Source organism: Oryctolagus cuniculus, chromosome 3 (assembly GCF_964237555.1).
Source record: "Oryctolagus cuniculus chromosome 3, mOryCun1.1, whole genome shotgun sequence".
Classification (NCBI taxonomy): Eukaryota; Metazoa; Chordata; class Mammalia; order Lagomorpha; family Leporidae; genus Oryctolagus; species Oryctolagus cuniculus.
In genome coordinates, this window is record NC_091434.1 from 105966650 (window position 1) to 105986383 (window position 19734).

General features: G+C 41.0%; 1 protein-coding gene across 4 annotated transcripts in view; it reads right to left on the reverse strand.

The window, feature by feature from the left end:
* Nucleotides 1-19734, reverse strand: part of THSD7B (thrombospondin type 1 domain containing 7B) — a 1008953-nt gene that overhangs the window by 457496 nt on the left and 531723 nt on the right. For all 4 annotated transcript variants that reach the window (XM_051849593.2, XM_051849594.2, XM_070071550.1 and 1 more), the window contains exon 8: nt 1425-1616. In XM_051849593.2, coding sequence (XP_051705553.2) covers nt 1425-1616 — 192 coding nt within the window. The remainder of the gene's footprint in view (nt 1-1424; nt 1617-19734) is intronic.

Here is a 19734-nt window from a genome sequence, read left to right on the forward strand (position 1 = left end):
GAAAATCTTCATTTATCTTGAACCTGGCCCCATTTCTCAGGAGCACAAAACAGAATCTTGTTTTAGAAGGAGTTCCTCACAGCCAGTGACTGCTCTAAGCCACTGTTCAAACAGCGTTGGTAAAACGTAAAGCCAGAGGAGGGCATGACAGCACTGATGCCTGTGTCTGAGAATAAAGACCATCGTTACAAATGGTAGGAACAACTGCTCCTCTAATTTGTTCTGATGTCACTGTTCACATTCCCATGGCACTTTTTAGCTTTCTCAGTCATTTTCACAGCTTTCATGTTCTCTCTCTGCCCCCAGCATGTTAGCATGACAGAAAGAAAACCAGGGCATATGGCTCAGGTAGCTCACCAATGGTGGTCCCAGTGGAGACGCCATGTCTCCTGGTATCTAATTTGGATCTCATCTTATCAGAAGCATCCAATTATATTCCCAATCACACCATCTTTTGAAACTGGACGTATGTCAACCAAACTTTGTTTACTTGTACACGAAGTAGAATACAAAATTAAATCCAACAGATGGACATGGTCCATTCTAAATCATAGGCTAAACCATTTCATGCATATATGAACCCATAACTGAGGAACTACAGAATTAAAGAGGGAAAATGCAGGCCGGCGCCGCGGCTCACTAGGCTAATCCTCCACCTAGCGGCGCCGGCACACAGGGTTCTAGTCCCAGTCAGGGCGCCAGATTCTTTCCCGGTTGCCCCTCTTCCAGGCCAGCTCTCTGCTGTGGCCTGGGAGTGCAGTGGAGGATGGCCCAAGTGCTTGGGCCCTGCACCCCATGGGAGACCAGGATAAGCACCTGGCTCCTGCCTTTGGATCAGCGTGGTGCGCCGGCTGCAGTGCACCAGCCGTGGCGGCCGTTGGAGGGTGAACCAATGGCAAAAAGGAAGACCTTTCTCTCTGTATCTCTCACTATCCACTCTGCCTGTCAAAAAAAAAAAAAAAAAAAAAAAAGAGGGAAAATGTATGCATGGTTATGCAGCTTCTAACCTCAAGATATCACATGCATACTACTATTTCTACGATACAAACTTCTCAAGGCCTATTGGGAAACATAATAATGGAGTTACTAGAAAATAAAAAGGAATGCCTCTGTGTAACAATGTTACTACAAATACAGTTTTGTCAAACTTTATTTTATATTTTTGTTAAACAAGTTGTTAAGAATGATAATACTATACTTTCAGTCAAATCTGATTATTTTAAAATTTACTTTATATGAGTGAAATTGACATCTCTCCCTTTGATTACTGGTTATAGCCCTTGTCTATATTCCTGCTGAATCATGGTCTTTTTACTTGTTTACCTCTTTATGTAATGGAGCATTAAGCCTTTGACTATGATGTAAAATAAAAAATTTATATTAAGGAAATAAAAAAGAGAGATGAAACCCCTTCTGTTACTTACCCTCTCCAGCCAATGCCAGGATGGCTCTTGACCTCATCTGTTTCCCATCTGAGTTTTTATTTGAGCAAGACTGGGAACAGGATGACCACACTGTCCACTCACTCACAACACAGTCCATTCGGCAGGGAATGTTGCAAGTCATTCGCTCAGGAGGAGGGGGTACAGGGCAGAGACTCCCTGGAACATCTTCTCCTGCAATCAACCAGATCAAGACAGATGTTGAGTAATGCCTACTCCAGGCCAGCCCAAGGAACACTGTAGTTCATTGCATCCTCTATCATTTCAGTTGACTTCAGTCAAAATACTTCACCTCATATCTAAAGCAATAAGTTACAGAAGTGATGTTTTTCCCCAGTAATTCATAATATGTCAAGAAAAAAATGCCTAGAGATAATTTGGCATTTAGAAAGGCAGATACCATAGGAAAATGCCCATTTGTCATCCTTCATAGGAACAGCTCTGGCTTCTTCTAGGAATAATTTAGCCATGGATGGCTGGAGATAACTATGATTGACATGTTATTGACAACCATGTTGAATAAGTACATACTTTTCTTCAAAATGAAGGTCAGGCCTGAAAAACGAAAATCTATGTTGAGCAGTCTAGTCAATCTGATAAAGAAAAAATTTATCATTCTAATTTCTTATGGGTGCTTTCACTTCCAAATATTTAAAGTGTTGTTGGTCCTCTTTGTGCCTAATGGTAAGTAATTCAAAATCAAAATGGAAATTAACCTGTGGCTAAAATTATGTAATGCACTAACCCAGAAGTTAAAAGTCAATTTGAAGTTTGTCCTCATACATTTACTCTTCTCCCTCTGAATGACATACTGAACTGATAAGCCAAAAATAACTATACTAAAAAATATGCTACAGGAGCCTGCAATGTGGTGCAGCAGGTTAAGCTACCAGTTGCAATACCAGCATCCCATATCAGAGGGCCAATCCTAGTCCCAGCTGCTCTGGTCCCCAACCAGCTCCCTGCTAAAGTGCCTGCAAAAGCAGCCGACAATGGCCTGAGTACTTGTAGGAAACATGGATAAAGTTCCAGGCTCCTGGGTTCTACCTGGCCCAAGCCCAGGCAGTGTACCCATATGAGAGTGAACAAGTGGATGGAAGATACATCCCCCTCATCTCTCTCTCTCTCTCTCTTTTTCTTTCTCTCTGTATCACTCCGAACTTCAAATAAATCAATAAATATTTTTAAAAAGCAAAAGTGGTTAAAAACCATAGTACAACGACACACATCATCAAGGATTCCCAATTTCACTATTGATGCAATGTCTTTCTATTAATGCTGTTTACGTCCCTCTGATATATCATAATACACATTGTTTCTGATGTTATAAGATAATCGGTGATAGTGTTTTATAATTAACAGCTACTAACAGCAGCATTTCTATGCTTTGTTTTCTGTATCTCAAAGGAACAAATGATTTCCAAAAACCTCTTCCAGATTACTTACTCACTACTATAATTTAAATATTTCTCTTCATAAGTAATAATTCAATTCTTGCTATTCTTCCTCTCACAGTCTTCTCATAAAAGCAGAGGACACAGAGAATAGAGACACCATTTATTGTTTGAAATAACAACATAAAACGTGCAATGGCAGCTATAAGAGAGAGGCTGTTTTGTCTGAGTGACTTTATGGCTTCGGAATTCTCCTGCCATGATCTGACACGAAAAATAACTGCAGAAGGGACTGGTGTTCACGGAGTATCTGCTTTGTGCCAGGAACTGTGTTTTGCACATATTACTCAGCTTAACCTGTGGCAGCTGTCATTCCTGTCATCTCACAGATAAGGAATCCGACACCTGCAGAGAAAAAGTCGCTCCTGGCCACACAGGCCTAAGCTGGCAATCAATGCAAACTGAGTCCAGAACTTCTACTTTTACCACTGACCACAGGGTGTCTAATTCCAGGGAGATGAGGATTCTTTTTGTGAGAAAGTAAGTAAAAGTAGCCGACAGTGAGCAAGGCTGCCTGAAGGAGATGATAGTGTAGTGCTAATAACCACATTCATATTTGTAAATGAGGCCAGGCTCATTGCCCTTGAGGTACAAATAAAACTTTTCAAGCATATTATGAGAAGTAATAGAGATTCTAGCAGATAATCAAGCTGAAAGACTACTTCCAATCATTCTCTTTTCAGTCCCAATCTATTTTTAGTTCGTGCCCACACTCACTGTGCACACAAAGAAATACAGGCATATGCATGCACACATGTGCAAACACATAAACACACAGATACCTCACCAGAGCCAAGGGTTGGCCCTTTTTCAAGTCTAAACACAGGCAGCCCCCGCCCTGGGAATGATCAAACTACATCTAATAAAAATTGAATTTCCATATTTATGAATATTATTAGCATTATGTCTACACAAAATACTTTAAAGCAATGTCTTACAAAGAACATTTTGAGGAGTAAGAGATACCCATAAAAGTATTAATGAAAAATAAAATCAGGGGAGAGTTGAAAACTATTGGGATAAAAAGAGACAGGAACTCCTAGGTCTCCCCAATGGGTAAGAGGGCCATTGTCTGCTGTCTCCTGGGTATGAATTAGCAGAAAACTGGATCAGAGGCAGAAGTGGGACTTGATGCCAGACTCTCTGAAGTGGCAATCAGGCATTCCATGTAGTGTCTTAACTCTCTGTACCACAATACCTGCCCTTAAAAACGTTTGATTAAATTTTGTAGGGTGCTATGCAATATTTCAACACATATTTACAATGCAAACTCCTCAATCAAGGTAATAAGCAAGTCCATTACTTTATATTTCTTTTATGTTGGGAATCTACCAGTTCCTGGCTTCTTTTTTTCGCACAGTATTTAATACATTATCATGAATGACGATTGTCCTGCTATACTGTGGAATCACAGATCCCAATTCTTCAGTCTATGTTTGATGCCTTCATTCAGCACCCCACTATTGTCCCTCCCCACCCTTCCCAGCCTTTAGCAATCATTCATTCCATCATTTGTGAGGAGCATCTCGCCTTCAGCAATGGCTATTTCTATAAATATACTCTAAGTAAACCTTTTCCTAGAGAATGATAAAGGCATTAAGGACCATTAGATGAGCATGTACTACTTGTACATCCAAGCTATACGGTGAGGTAAAATAGGTGAGGTTACCATTGTTTACCTCCCTGGAGTTCAGGATTCATAACAGAGATGAGACATGCATGGAAATAGAACCAAGTTTAGAAGTAAATGTCAAGTTGCCAAAGGGCGATTCAATCAGAAACTACTGCAGCAGTTCAGGGAAGAGGAGGATCTCTGGAGAAACAGCACAACCTTCAGCACCAGCAAAGAGCAAAACTGAACGTTGGTGGCAATGAGCAAGAGTACTTCAGACAATAAAAGTGTCAACAAAAGTGTAGAGGAGGCAAACACAAGGTATTTAGCAGACAGTTAATAATGAAGCTGCATCAAAAGAAGAACAATCGAAGGTTGTAAGAGTTACTTGAGGGGTCTGCGCTGTGGCATAGTGGGTAAGGCCGCCACTTGCATTGCCGGCATCCCATATGGGCGCCAGTACAAGTCCTGGCTGCTCCACTTCCAATCCAGTTCCCTGCTACGGCCTGGGAAAGTAATAGAAGATGGCCCAAGTCCTTGGGCCCCTGTACCCATGTGGGAGACCTGGAACAAACTCCTGGCTCCAGGCTTCGGATTGACGCAGCTCTGGACATTGCGGCCAACTGGGGAGGGAACCAGTGAATGGAAGACCTCTTTCTCTTATTCTCTCTCTCTCTCTCTCTCTCTCTCTCTCTCAGCCTTTCCTCTCTCTGTGTAACTCTGACTTTCAAATAAATCTTTTTAAAAAAAGAGTTATTTGACATCAACTTCTGAGTGATCTAGACAAGACACAGATATTTTTTCCATATATTTCTCCCTTCCTTAATTTCTAGTTGCTCTGGCCTCCCCTGACCCAATTTAATATCTTCACCAGCCATCAAACATGCAGTGCCCTCAGTATTCAGTTCAGGTGCTTGAATCCTTTTTAAAACCTAAGCTTCCTATTAACTGAGATACGTACTTCCTCACTGCAGTTAAATGCCGATACTCCCATCAACGTTTTTGATAGCTTGTCTATACAGGCTAATACAGACTTGTGAGCAAACAGATCGGAATTTGTTTAAGGAAGTTAAACTAAGCCATAAGCAATCTCTGCAATTCTTGCATAAGCTATTATATAAGTATTCTTTTTAATAAGATGTATTTATTTATTTCAAAAGCAGAGGTACAAAGAGAGAAGAGAGGCAGAGAGATTTTCCATACACTGGCTCACTCCTCAAATGGCTGCATGGCCAGGGCTGGGCTAGGCTGCAGTTAGGAGTCAGGAGTTACCTCTAGGACTCCCATGTGGGTGGCAGATGCCCAAGCACTCGGGCCATCCTCCTCTGCCTTCTGAGCTGCATTAGCTGGGAGATGAGTGGAAGTACAGCAGCCAGGACTTGAACAGGCGCCCTTATGGGATGACGAGATGCTGGCATTCCAGGAGGAAGCTTAACCTTCTATACCACAGAGCCGGCCCCTATATAAGTATTCCTGCCAAAGAGAGGCCACACAATGGGATCCGGCCATGGCATGTTGTAACCACACATGGTGAAGTGTTTTAATCCTAGCCATCAACACTCACCCTCTGGAGGATATCAGGTAACTTCTTTGAACCTCAGTTATCTCATTTTTTTTTTTTTAACAGGCAGAGTTAGACAGTGAGAGAGAGACAGAGAGAAAGGTCTTCCTTTTTCCATTGGTTCACCCCCCAAGTGGCCGCTACAGCCGGTGCGTAGCGGCAAGTGCGCTGTGCTGATCCGAAGCCTGGAGACTGGTGCTTCCTCCTGGTCTCCCATGCGGGTGCAGGGCCCAAGGACCTGGGCCATCCTCCACTGCACTCCTGGGCCACAGTAGAGAGCTGGACTGGAAGAGGAGCTACCGGGACAGAATCCAGCGCCCCAACCAGGACTAGAACCCGGGGTGCCGGCGCTGCACGTGGAGGATTAGCCTAGTGAGCCGCAGTGCCGGCCCAGTTATCTCATTTTTAATTATGAAATAACAACACTTACCTTTCAGGGGTAGTCTTAGGATTAGGTATCATTTATGCAACATGTGTGTCAAAGCATGTAACATATGGTGAGCTCTCAACATATAAAAAACTTAAAATATATTGTTTTCAAGCTGGTGCCACAGCTCACTAGGCTAATCCTCTGCCTTGCGGCGCTGGCACACCGGGTTCTAGTCCCGGTCGGGGCGCCAGATTCTGTCCCGGTTGCCCCTCTTCCTGGCCAGCTCTCTGCTGTGGCCAGGGAGTGCAGTGGAGGATGGCCCAAGTGCTTGGGCCCTGCACCCCATGGGAGATCAGGATAAGTACCTGGCTCCTGCCATCGGATCAGTGCGGTGTGCTGGCCGCAGCGCGCTGGCCGCGGCGGCCATTGGAGGGTGAACCAACGGCAAAGGAAGACCTTTCTCTCGGTCTCTCTCTCACTGTCCACTCTGCCTGTCAAAAAAAAATATATATATTGTTTTCAAAGATGTCTACCTATCACAAAAAAACAAGGATCTTCTTCATCTGAAAAGTTCTAGGTATTTATTTCATAATAATGGAAAGTTCTTGCTTTACCATTCATATTTGTGTGCAAAAATATATAGGATATTTATACTTATTCAGATCACTATATTGAAATGATTAGCTAAAAGCATTTAAGGGACAAAAATAATCACTTGCCTGTGAACAACCTGATCTGCCCCTTTACATTGGTATAATTATCTTCCCATTGTAAGGGAAAACCTATCTCAAAGGAGGAACATTTATGCTTTCCTGTTTCATTTTCTGGAAAAGATCAATGAAACCAACTGAAATCTCCAGCAAGCCTGGAAAATAAAGCAGCACACAGGACAGAGGCTTAGCCATTAAAAGCGATTTTCACAAGCTCTGATAATCTAATGTCATCATAAAACAGAATATATTTAAGAGGGAAATTGAATTCATCTCTCAAGAAGACTGTATGAAATTACTCTCAGACCTCACCAGCCTCCCTGGGATCAATAATGACAAACCATGTTCTTTCCCCATGGAGTAGACTTATTTAAAGTAGTTGTGACTCATGGAATATGGGATATGGTGCTGTGTTGACCTCATTGCTTAGTGTTTTGTTAAAAAGTTCTTACTGATACAATTCACAAAACATTAACCCATCTCAACAGTTAAACAGCATTTAGTACACTCAACATGGTGTGAACAACCACTTCCATCCAGTTACAAAATATTTTTATGACTCCAACATGAAGCCTGTATCCTTTTATCTCTTCCCATCAATACATGGAAACCACTCATTTACAGTCTACATCTATGGATCTATCCATTCTGAATATTTCATATAACCTGAAGCACATACTCTGAGTTTTTGTGTCTGGTTTCTTTCAGTAGCATAATGTTTTGGAAACTCATCTACATTTTTGCATGTTTCAGTACTTCATCCCATTTTATTAGATAACTTTCCAATATATATGTATATTCCCAAAATTTGCTTGTTGATTCGCCTGCTGATGGACATGAGGTATGTTTCCAGGTTTTCAATATTGTGAACAGTGCTGCTATGATCACATAGGTGTATGTACTTATTAAAGTAGCTGTTTTCAATGCTTTGGGGTTTATACTAACATAGAATTCTCGAGTCATATTCATCACTTGATTTTGTTTGCATGTGAATCTGGGGACTGTGGTACATTAGCCAGATTACTAGGCCCTATAAACAATGCACATAATGTTCAAATGCCTGCACATTAGTGGCCAAAATTAAAAAGCATTTAAGCAAGAGATCCTTGAATGTATGAATATACATATGCTTCTTTTTTTTTTTTTTTTTTTTTTGACAGGCAGAATTAGACAGTGAGAGAGAGAGAGAGAGAGACAAAGAGAAAGGTCTTCCTTCCGTTGGTTCACTCCCCAAATGGCTGCCTTGGCCAGCACTGTGCCGATCCGAAGCCAGGTGCCAGGTGCTTCCTCCTGGTCTCCCATGCGGGTGCAGGGCCCAAGGACTTGGGCCATCCTCCACTGCACTCCCGGGCCACAGCAGAGAGCTGGACTGGAAGAGGAGCAACTGGGACAGAATCTGGTGCCCCGACCAGGACTAGAACCTGGGGTGCTGGCGCCGCAGGCAGAGGATTAGCCTAGTGAGCTCTGGCGCCCACCTACATATGATTCTTAAACAGTGTTTCTTTTTGGTTCAAATGTATATGCTACCTAAGCTATAAATAGATCACAGCCAACTCTCTATGACTACTGGCTAAGAAACCACACAAATATAACCCTGATAGGATTATCAGAGTTTGGGTTTTATGCTTTTTATATCAAACTATGTGTTGTGTTTTGTTATAGTCTTTGTTTTGTGAAATTTAAGGAACTAGAATTTGATATTATAAACCACCAACTACTGTGTTAACAATGCACAACCAACATAGTAGATATGTGTTGGATTCTGACTCTATAACACTAGTGTCCAAAAGGGAAAACAAAAAGAAAAAGTACAGTTATGGACATAAAAATAAAAAAAAAAAACAGAAATCCACATACCCATAAATCTACAGTATGATTAGAAATGTGGACCAAGAATTTTTAATTACACAAACTTCAAACTGCTTTACTCTTCCAAAAATAATTCACACTGGGAACTTTATTGATAGTTGCTCTGGTATACTATTATACTATCTATAGAAAATAATATAACAGTCATCAAAAATACTATACATGTCATAAAATTTTATGTCCTATTTAAACCTCAGAAAAGAATGTCAATACCTTTTGATTAAATGCTTGCCAACAGCTGAGTAAGATATCAACAGACAATACACAGCAAATTTAGTGGAATTCACATGCATTTAATCCCATTTTTTAAATCTAAATATTATCTGCTCAAAAGAAAGTTGCCCCTGGCCACTTGTGGACTGAGATCCTAATAAGCTAAGGAAATGTTTATATTTCAGACTAATAAAACAAAACTAGCCAGTGCCGAGGCTCAGTAGGCTAATCCTCTGCCTTGCGGTGCCAGCACACCTGGTTCTAGTCCCGGTCGGGGCGCTGGATTCTGTCCCGGTTGCCCCTCTTCCTGGCCAGCTCTCTGCTGTGGCCAGGGAGTGCAGTGGAGGATGGCCCAAGTGCTTGGGCCCTGCACCCCATGGGAGACCAGGATAAGTACCTGGCTCCTGCCATTGGATCAGTGTGGTGCGCCGTCCGCAGCGCACCGTCTGCAGCGGCCATTGGAGGGTGAACCAATGGCAAAGGAAGACCTTTCTCTCTGTCTCTCTCTCTCACTGTCCACTCTGCCTGTCAACAAACAAACAAACAAACAAAACTAAAGCTTAGGACAAAACAGAAGCTATTTGCAGCATCTTAATAAAGCCAGCAACATAATTAATATTTCTACTTGCTAATTTTACAATATAAAGCTTATATAATTTATACATATAGAAAAGCAAATAAATTTGATGTTAAGTATTATAATATTAACAACAACATCCAAACTGCAATGAAATAACAATACCATGCAATCATTTGGGAAACTTATAGAGTGAACCAGACTCTAGCCAACCATATTAAATGTATTTTTATTGAATATTCATGTGAATATCATTAGTTTGGCACTATTACTTTGCCAGAGACATTAGAGAGTTTTAAAAATTTGTTCAATATTTTTACTTACAGAGATACGAATTATCTGAGCTGAGATTGGAAAATGGGTTTGTAAGATGTTATAAACAGTATTTTCATCCAGCAGGTTGTATTGCTTTCCAGTTTGTATCTTATATATGTCTTTCTATTTACATTCTTTGAATTCCATGCCATGAAGAAGGGATTTCACACAATTATTAATACCTTATCCGTAAGTTCAGCATTACAGGAAGTAAGCTCAAAGGACTGGGCACCACAATTGTCTGGAAACTGCACAAAGAAATCGGGTGGAATCTAGCAATGATTTTTTTAACTTTTATTTAATAAATATAAATTTCCAAAGTACAGCTTTTGGATTACAATGGCTTTTTCCCCACTATAACTTCCCTCCCACCTGCAACCCTCCCATCTCCCGCTCCCTCTCCCATTCCATTCACATCAAGATCCATTTTCAATTCTCTTTATATACAGAAGATCAATTTAGTATGTATTAAGTAAAGATTTCAATAGTTCACACTCACACATAAACACAAAGTGTAAAATACTGTTTCAGTACTAGTTATAGCATTTATTCACATTGTACAACACATTAAGGACAGAGATCCTACATGAGGAGTAAGTGCACAGTGACTCCTGTTGTTGACTTAACAAATTGACACTCTTGTTTATGGCATCAGTAATCACCCTAGGCTCTTGTCATGAGTTGCCAAGGCTATGGAAGCCTTTTGAGTTCACCAACTCTGATCATATTTAGACAAGGTCGTAGTCAAAGTGGAAGTTCTCTCCTCCCTTCAGAGAAAGGTACCTCCTTCTTTGATGGCCTGTTCTTTCTACTGGGATCTCACTTGCAGAGATCTTTCATTTAGGTGTGTTTTTTTTTTTTTTTTTTTTTTTTTTTTTTTTTTTTTTTTTTGCCAGATTGTCTTGGCTTTCCATGCCTAAAATATTCTCATGGGCTCTTCAGCCAGATCTGAATGCTCTTATGGGCTGATTCTGAGGCCAGAGTGCTGTTTAGGACATCTAGCAATGATTTTCAAAAATAAAAAAGATAAGCAGATGAAGCAGAGTGAAAAGTGAAGAGACAGAAGGAACAGACAGAATTCAAAGACAAATAAGAAGAGTAAAGTAGGAAAAATCAGCAAAATAGTACAATAGATGAGGAGATAATGACAATGAATACAGGCAAAAATATAATACTGATACATGTTTGCTCACAAAGTGAAACATAACCAAACACTAATCTCTAAGAAAAGAAAGAGAACATAGGACAAAATCTAGAATGAGCAGGGGAAGAAAGCCCAAGAGAAACTCTAAACAGAAAATACTTCCTGTAAGAAATAATAACAGCTGAGGGGTCAGAGCTGTGGCGCAGTGGGTTAACACCCTGGCCTGAGCTGCTGGCATCCCATATGGGCACCAGTTTGAGACCTGGCTGCTCCACTTCCCATCCAGCTCTCTGCTATTGCCTGGGAAAGCAGTAGAAGATGGCCCAGGTCTTTGGACCCCTGCACCCGTGTGGGACACCCGGAAGAAGCACCTGGCTCCTGGCTTCAGATCGGTGCAGCTCCAGCCGTTGCAGCCAACTAGGGAGTGAACCAGCAGATGGAAGACCTCTCTCTCTCTCTCTCTCTCTCTCTCTCAGCCTCTCCTCTCTCTGTGTAATTCTGACTTTCAAATAAATAAATAAATCTTTTAAAAAAAGTAATGACAACAGCTGAAAAAAGGAAAACGGTATTTCTAAGAGAACAGATTTGACTAAGGCCAGGAGCTAGCTGCAATTGCATCCGCCGGGCAGGTAAGCTCTTTGTTACAGATGCTGTTCAATGGAGCAGCTGCACCAACTTCTTCAGCACAGAATGTGGTGATCCTATATGTACCTGACACAATCTGGTAGTATTTGTAACATAAGAAACTCAATTAACCCTCAGAACACTAATAACAGCAAATACATACATAGTATTTAATAGATGTTAATTACTGCTCCCAGTGAGTCAATTAAATTAAATTTCACAACGATCCTATGAGACTCTTACTATAATCACTTTGTATGTAAGGACACTGAGACCTGGATGAGTAAAGCAACGTCTGCACAAGCAAACATAAGAGCAGAGCAGAGCTTTACTTGGGCCTGGGGAACCTAGTCCTAGAGCCCGCTCTTCACCACGATGCCTTATTGTTAACGCTTGTTTTCTACTCTCTCTCTAGATAATTTATTTACCTGTGTACATAGGCTCAACCTGTGGAAAGCCAGTCAGCTCTAAGCTTATGACACCTGCACATGTGAATATTGTACTAAGGACTACTAAATGTGACAAATGTGAAAGAGCAGAAGCAGACTGATTTACAGGCAAACAGGTGCTCAAAAATAGCGCAGAAAAGTTCATACCATGTCTTGGTGCTGAAATGTCCTATTTCCTTGGGTCCAGGCATATGTACAAGAGGGAAGCTTTTTTAAAAGATATATTATTTATTTCAAAGGGAGAATAATGGGGTTGGGGCGGCATATATAGAGAGAAGAAGAGATCTTCAATCTACTGGTTCACTCCTCAAATGTCCACAACTGCTGGGTCTGGTCCAGACTGAAGCCAAGAGCCTGTAACTCCATTTGGGCTGCCAGATGGATGGAAGGGGCCCACATATTTGAGCCATCTTCCACTACTTTCCCAGGCACATCAGCAGGAAGTTGGATCAGAAGCAGAGCAGGTAGGACTTGAACCAACACTCAGAAATGGGATGCTGGTATCACAGGTAGTAGTTTATTCACCACACCACAGCACTGTGTAAAATGTTTCCACAAGTACTCATATGACTTACTTGTGGGGAAAGTAACATTTTTTTCCTGAAAATGATATCAACTTGCCCACAAGCCCCAATAGGAGCAAGTCAGAGTGAGGTTAAAGAGGCATCCATTTAAAGTGCCTTTGTCACATGTGATAAATCTTTTTAGAGTCAATTCAGCCTCAGATTTCTAATGTTTCTCCCCTTCCTCCTTTTTTGCTCCTGGTGGCAGCCAAGTGTCCAAGAGACATGTATGTATCAATGTTTCATACTCTTCTGTGAATTTTGTTAGTTCCCAGATTGAGTCATTTTCATTAGGCACAGCCTCTGGAGTGCATGTGCATCTACAGCGAATTTCTAGGATCCCTGTCACGAGTTCTCATTTCCTGGTCCACATATTTTATATTCACCTACACCTGACTCCAACAAAGTTCCAGTTTCCCAGGAAATCAAAATCCGCACATCCTACACTGGGGCATGCAGGGGTTTGGAGACCAACCCTGTGTCATCTGTAAGCCTGGGGATGTGGCTATGTGGGCGGGGAGGAGTTAGCTCAACTCCACTCTAGACCAAAATGCAGAGGGTCACTTCCTCTGCTCCACCTTCCTGTTAATGTCTGAAATTCCTAATATTTTCACTTCCTCTGCACAATATTTCATCTGCAGAATGAGAGAGAGGCCACAGACTCAAGTATCTACTGTCTTCTGCTCATCTTCCCCAGGTTCCTCCTTCTGATCTAGGAAACCGGCCAATGCAGATGCTGGCTTATGCACACACAGCATATTCCAAGTACTTTGGCTTTCTGTTTTGATGTTTGAAGGGAGCTACTTGGAATCTACAAAACACTTTTCACACATAAGCCTAGCTTCTGCAAAGAGAGCCTGATTTTCTCTGAAACAAACTTCATGATTCCATGTTTTGGCACTGACTTTTCTGTTGTGTTTGCAGTTTGCTAACCCTAACTTGTCTGGGCACAGTGAGAACCTCTGAAATAAAGAGGAGAAGCAGGGGTCTAGTACAATAAGGCACAGAAAACCTTATTGATTATACCTCAAAATACGATCTGATGGGGCCGGTGTTGTGGCACAGCAGGTTAAGCTGCCACCTGCAATACCAGCATCCCACATCAGAGCACTGGTTCTAGTCCCAGCTGCTCTGCTTCTAACCTCTGCTAAGGCACTTGGGAGAACATCAGATGATAACCAAAGCACTTGGAGCCCCATCACCCATGTGGGAAATCAGGATGGAGTTCCATGCTCCTGGCTTCTGCCTGGCCCAATCCCAATTGCTGCAGCCATTTCAAGAGTGAACAACTGGATGAAAGATCCCTTCCCTTACTTCCCTCCTTGTGTGTATGTGTGTCTCCCTCTCTCTGTAAATAAGCCTTTCAACTAAATAAAAAAACCTTTACAAATAGATGCCATCTGATGACAATGCTTAATGCAGTAACCTTGTTTCTCATGAGGGTTTTATACAGAGACCCTGCATGATTTTAAAAGATGAATCAAGCACAGTAATAATGGAGTAAATTAGTAATTGTTATAATGTAGAAAGTGATTCTTCTAAAGGGAAATTATCAAACAAATAAACAGTGCATTATTATCTAAAGCACATTTGATGAAAAGTTGTAACATCTGGATTTGCAATCTTTGACATCCACCAAAATGTATGACCTTGGAAGATGTTAAGCTCCTTTTGGCTCCAGATGCCTGCACAGAATTGGGTGGGCATAGGATCATCCCTGATTATATTATTGGGTCTGGTGGTGGATCAGAAGCTAATGTAAAATAATTCTTAGGAAACTGCAAAATACCATTTATGTATGGCTTTTTTATTTTTGGTGAAAATGGGGATAAAGGACATTCCAAATAGAAAAATGATTTAGGCCAAAGACACTATCTCCTTTCTCCAATTCAATTTTATCTTAGATAGGAAAGTATAAATGGGACTGAAATTATTATAAGTCAGAAATAATATCATTCATTTCATCTAGGTAGCCAGTCAGTTAACAATGCAGAAGAGGGTTTGGACAAACTTGAATATGAGGTACACCTTTAGAAAATACTTCAAGTTCCTTTAAATTTTTCTTAAATAACTGAAAAAAGTCAATACTTTTAAGTTAGACTAGCTAAGTCATTAGAATAAATTGACAACACATCGGTAAGGAACAATCATTTCTCTCTGTGATTAACCTTCAGAAATGTATTTTTTATGCATGTACATGGGAAATGCATCTTAATTGATTTAATTACCTCACTATAATTGTGCAATTAAGATGTTTTCAATTTCTCTGCAATAAACAGCATGACAATACTATTTCTGACCGTACTGTTGATCACTTTCCCAAGAAAAAATTTCTATAAATACAAAAACAAAGTCAAGGGATATGAACCCTAGTAAGGTTCTTGTAAGAAAAAGTTACCTATTTGTTTTCCCCATTATTTACCATCTCCTATAGCTTTTAAGTGAACATACAGTAAAATTCCCTTCGTGTTGTATTGTTCTAAGTTTTGGCCAAGGCATCATCTTGTAAACACCACAGAAACTGTGACACAGCACTATTCTATCACTGCCTCTGACTGGTTCTTTGTATTCAGCTCCTCCCCCAAGTCCTAACCCTTGGTGATCATTGATCTGTTTTCTGTCCCTACAGAACTGCTTTATACTCAGAATGTCATACAAATAAAATTGCACAGTCTTTATCCTTTTATGCCTTACTTTTTTCACCCAGCAATGTGCACGGGGAGGTACATTCATATTGCTGCACCTATCAAAAATTCATTCTTTTTTGTCACGGAGTAGTCCTGCCTTGTACAGATGTAGCACATTGTGTTTATCCATCCCCTTGCTGAAGGACATTTGGGTTGCATCCAGGTTTTGATGACTATGAGTAAAGCTGCTAAACAGGATTTTGTGTAAATATAAACATTCACTTATCTCGGGTAAATAATTAAGGGTGGGATTGTTGAGTCATATTGTAAATGAAGAAGGAAACCGTCAAGCTGTTTCCCCATTGTCTCCTCTATGTGCTTTGTATGATTTTACCTTCCCATGAGCAATGCACCAGGGTTCTACTTGTGCACTTTTACAAGCACTTGGTATGGCCAGCTTTTTTTTTGTTATTTATTTTTCATCATTTTTACAGGTGTGTAGTGATATTACACTGCAATGTTAATTTGCATTTTCCTAATGATTAATGATGTGATGCCTCTTTTCATGCACTTATTTGCCATCTAAATGTTTTCTGTGGTGAAGGGTCATTTCAAAACTTTCACTTAGTTTTCAGTTGGGATGTTCACTTTCTTATTAATATTTAAGAATTCTTATATACTCTTCATAGAAATTCATTGTCAGACATGCATTCTAGCAGCCTGACTTTCCATTTTCTTAACAATATCTTCTACATAACAAAAGTTTTAATTTTGTGAAGATCCAATTTCTTAACTTTTCCTCTATGTATTATGCTTCAGTGTGATATGCAGTTTTCTTTTAAAAAATGAAATTTTAGGAAGCAACAGAAAATACTTATTTTTCTGCTGGGAGTGTTGGAAAGGAAGGGAAAAGTGAGTTGAAGTTTACACAACAGACCCTAGAATCTTTGTATTTCAAATGGAGTAAATTCTTCAATGTGTGACTCCAGTGAATATATAACACTAACACTAGTTTTTCAAATAGGATACCAATGTTTTTCAGTGGCAAATATTTACTAATGTTAACTGAAAGGGCAGAATAATAACAACCTGACATGCATGATCAATGAAAATTACTATCTGGCTCAAACACCATTCATAAAGTATAATATACTCTAATGTACAATGTATGACAATGAGGCTTGTCCTTTACAACACTGGACAAAACATCTGGTACATTTGGCACACAAAAGGTCTCAATGAATTCTGGATGAAAGAAAAATGACAAGTAAAGGAAATTATGTAGAGACTGCTTACGCTATAAACTAACATGTTTTCATAGTATAGATGCTCCTTAAATTATGATGGGGCCACATCCCAATGAAATCATTGTAATTCAAAAACGCAATAAAATCTAAAATGCATTTACTGTCCCTACCAGACATGACAGTTTAACAACAGAGCATACTCGCTGGGTCCCAGGTGTGGGAAGAGAAACATCTGGCCGATGCACCATGTAACTTCTGCAAAACCATTTGGTCTGGCTCCACCAAGACAACCATAGGCGGGACTCGAAACACAATAAATCTGTAGAGGCTAATTTTTCAATTGATAATTTTGTATGGCATGAAAGTGATGTTTTAATATCCAAATGGTCCTTGGCAAAAAAAAAAAAAAAAGATTCCATATCCTTTGCTCACTCTCCAAAATGTGTCTCAGTACTTCACTGCCGCTGCTCAGTATCATGAGAGAGTTCTATACCGCATAGCACCAGCCCAGGAAAAGACCAATATTCAAAATACAAAGTGCGATTTCTACAGTATGTGTATCACTCTCACATCATCATGAAGTTGAAAAATTGTGAAGTCAAACTATAATATAAGGGGACCATCTATGTTCACCCACTCCTATAGATTTCTAGCCCCAAAGTGTTTTTTAAGTTAAAAATCATTATATTTTAATTTCTGGTACCACTACCACAGGGCAGTTTATGTGATGTAATGAAAAGAAAAATACAAAGCAAAAGCAGATAAAAAGCCTCAGGAATGTATATTTAATTGACACTACACTGCATTCATCAGTAGCTGCACTGTTTGCAAACTGTGGCTATGACAGTCCTGAATAAGAGTTTCCTGATTAAGATGCAGTTACTTTTCTGAGTTAGGATCATCATTCCTTCTGTGGCAGATTTTTGTAGTTACTCTAATGTCTTTGGGATGACTGTGTCAAAGCATCCTACTAGTTTCCTGCCAAACTCCTCATTTTATTTCCTGCTAAGAACTGTAGTCCATTTTTGCTGTTTTTAGAACCTTCAGCTAAGATATGCACCACTTCCACCGCCAAATCCATAACCACCACCATAAAGGACTTTCCAAGCTTCTTCCACCAAAACTGCCCCCTTCCAGGAGTCCATGATTTGACTGCTGTTGTTCACTATAATTTCCAAAATCACTGTAGTCCCTACCACCACCATAGTTACCTCCACTATTTCCTCCCTCACTGTCACAATCATATCCTCTCCTACCGCATACCTAGACCTGATGTTCCCCATCCTGGTCGACTACCACCAAAGCCTCCTCTGTTACCGTCACCAGGACCACAACCATGATTGCCAACATCACCTCGAAAATGAATACATCTATCATTGCCTCCTCCATAACTTCCCTGCTGCCACTAGCTCCACCATAATAGTCTCTTCTTCCACCAAAGATCTCAACACAGCCAAAATTACCTCCAGGACCGCCAAAGGTTCCTCCCTGACATACAAAGTTGCCAGATCCACTTCCCCGGCCTCTTGGTGATCCAGCAGCAGACTGTTATCTCGTTTAGAAAGGGCCTTTTCACTTCACAACTATGTCCATTAATATTTGGTGTTTCTGAGCAAATTTCATCAACTGTATCACGATCATCACAAGTTACAAAAGCAAATCTTTGGCCGGCGCCGCGGCTCAGTAGGCTAATTCTCCACCTAGCAATGCCGGCACACTGGGTTCTAGTCCCGGTCGGGGCGCCGGATTCTGTCCCAGTTGCCCCTCTTCCAGGCCAGCTCTCTGCTATGGCCAGGGAGTGCAGTGGAGGATGGCCCAAGTGCTTGGGCCCTGCACCCCATGGGAGACCAGGAGAAGCACCTGGCTCCTGCCTTTGGATCAGCGCGGTGCACAGACCATAGTGCGCCAGCAGTGGTGGACTTTGGAGGGTGAACCAACGGCAAAAGGAAGACCTTTCTCTCTGTCTCTCTCTCTCACTATCCACTCTGCCTGTCAAAAAAAAAAAAAAAAAAAAAAAGGCAAATCTTCTCTTTTTCTCCACCCTGTCTTCCTGAACTTCTAGGGTTTCAGTCTTGCCATTCTTAACATAGTTTCTCAAATTATATTCTTCCTTCTCTTTAACACCACCAACAACAGTGACCTTCACTGTCAGAGGGGCAACTGGCTTTACCAAATCTGCTCTAGAAACAGCTCTCTGTGGTTCCAAAACATATCCACTGACTTTATGTCATGGAGCACACATTGCTGAATTCACCTCTTCTACACAAGTCACAAAACCCAAGTCCCTGGGACCTTCACTTCAGTCAGGGTTGGGGGGGTCTCATTACCACACAGTCTGTAAGTATACCCCATTCCTCACAATGTTCTTTCAAACTATCACCTGTGGTTTCAAAGCTCAGACCACCAATAAACAGTTTCCTCAACCGCTCCATTTCCTTTGGATCATGGCCCTCTGCCTCTCAGTGATGGTGGTGATGGCAACAACCAGGCTGGGGATGACTGGGCAGCATTTTTACCTCCATTTTGAGACCATATTTGCCTCCTCCAACTCAATGTCTCTAACGCCTTTCAGGTTCAACGTCTATACTCCCAATGTTAACTGAGCAGTACTACAGCATAATGGATCCTGGAATCAGACTGCCCGACTTCAATCCTGCCTCTGTCACATTTGCTTATACTTCAACTTCTCTGTGCCTCAGTGTCCCCATCTGTACCATGAAGACTTTTATTCCACACCAACATCTAACAATACTTGAGGAAGAAATATACAAGAACTGAAGATATTAAAGCAGGCAAATGAGCTTGATTCATGTAGATCTTGCAGGGTAACAGTACATTTCAGGGCTGGTGCTGTAGCACAGTGGGTTAACGCTCTGGCCTGAAGCGCCGGCACCCCATGTGGGCGCCGGTTCGAGATCCAGCTGCTCCACTTCTGATCCAGCTCTCTGCTGTGGCCT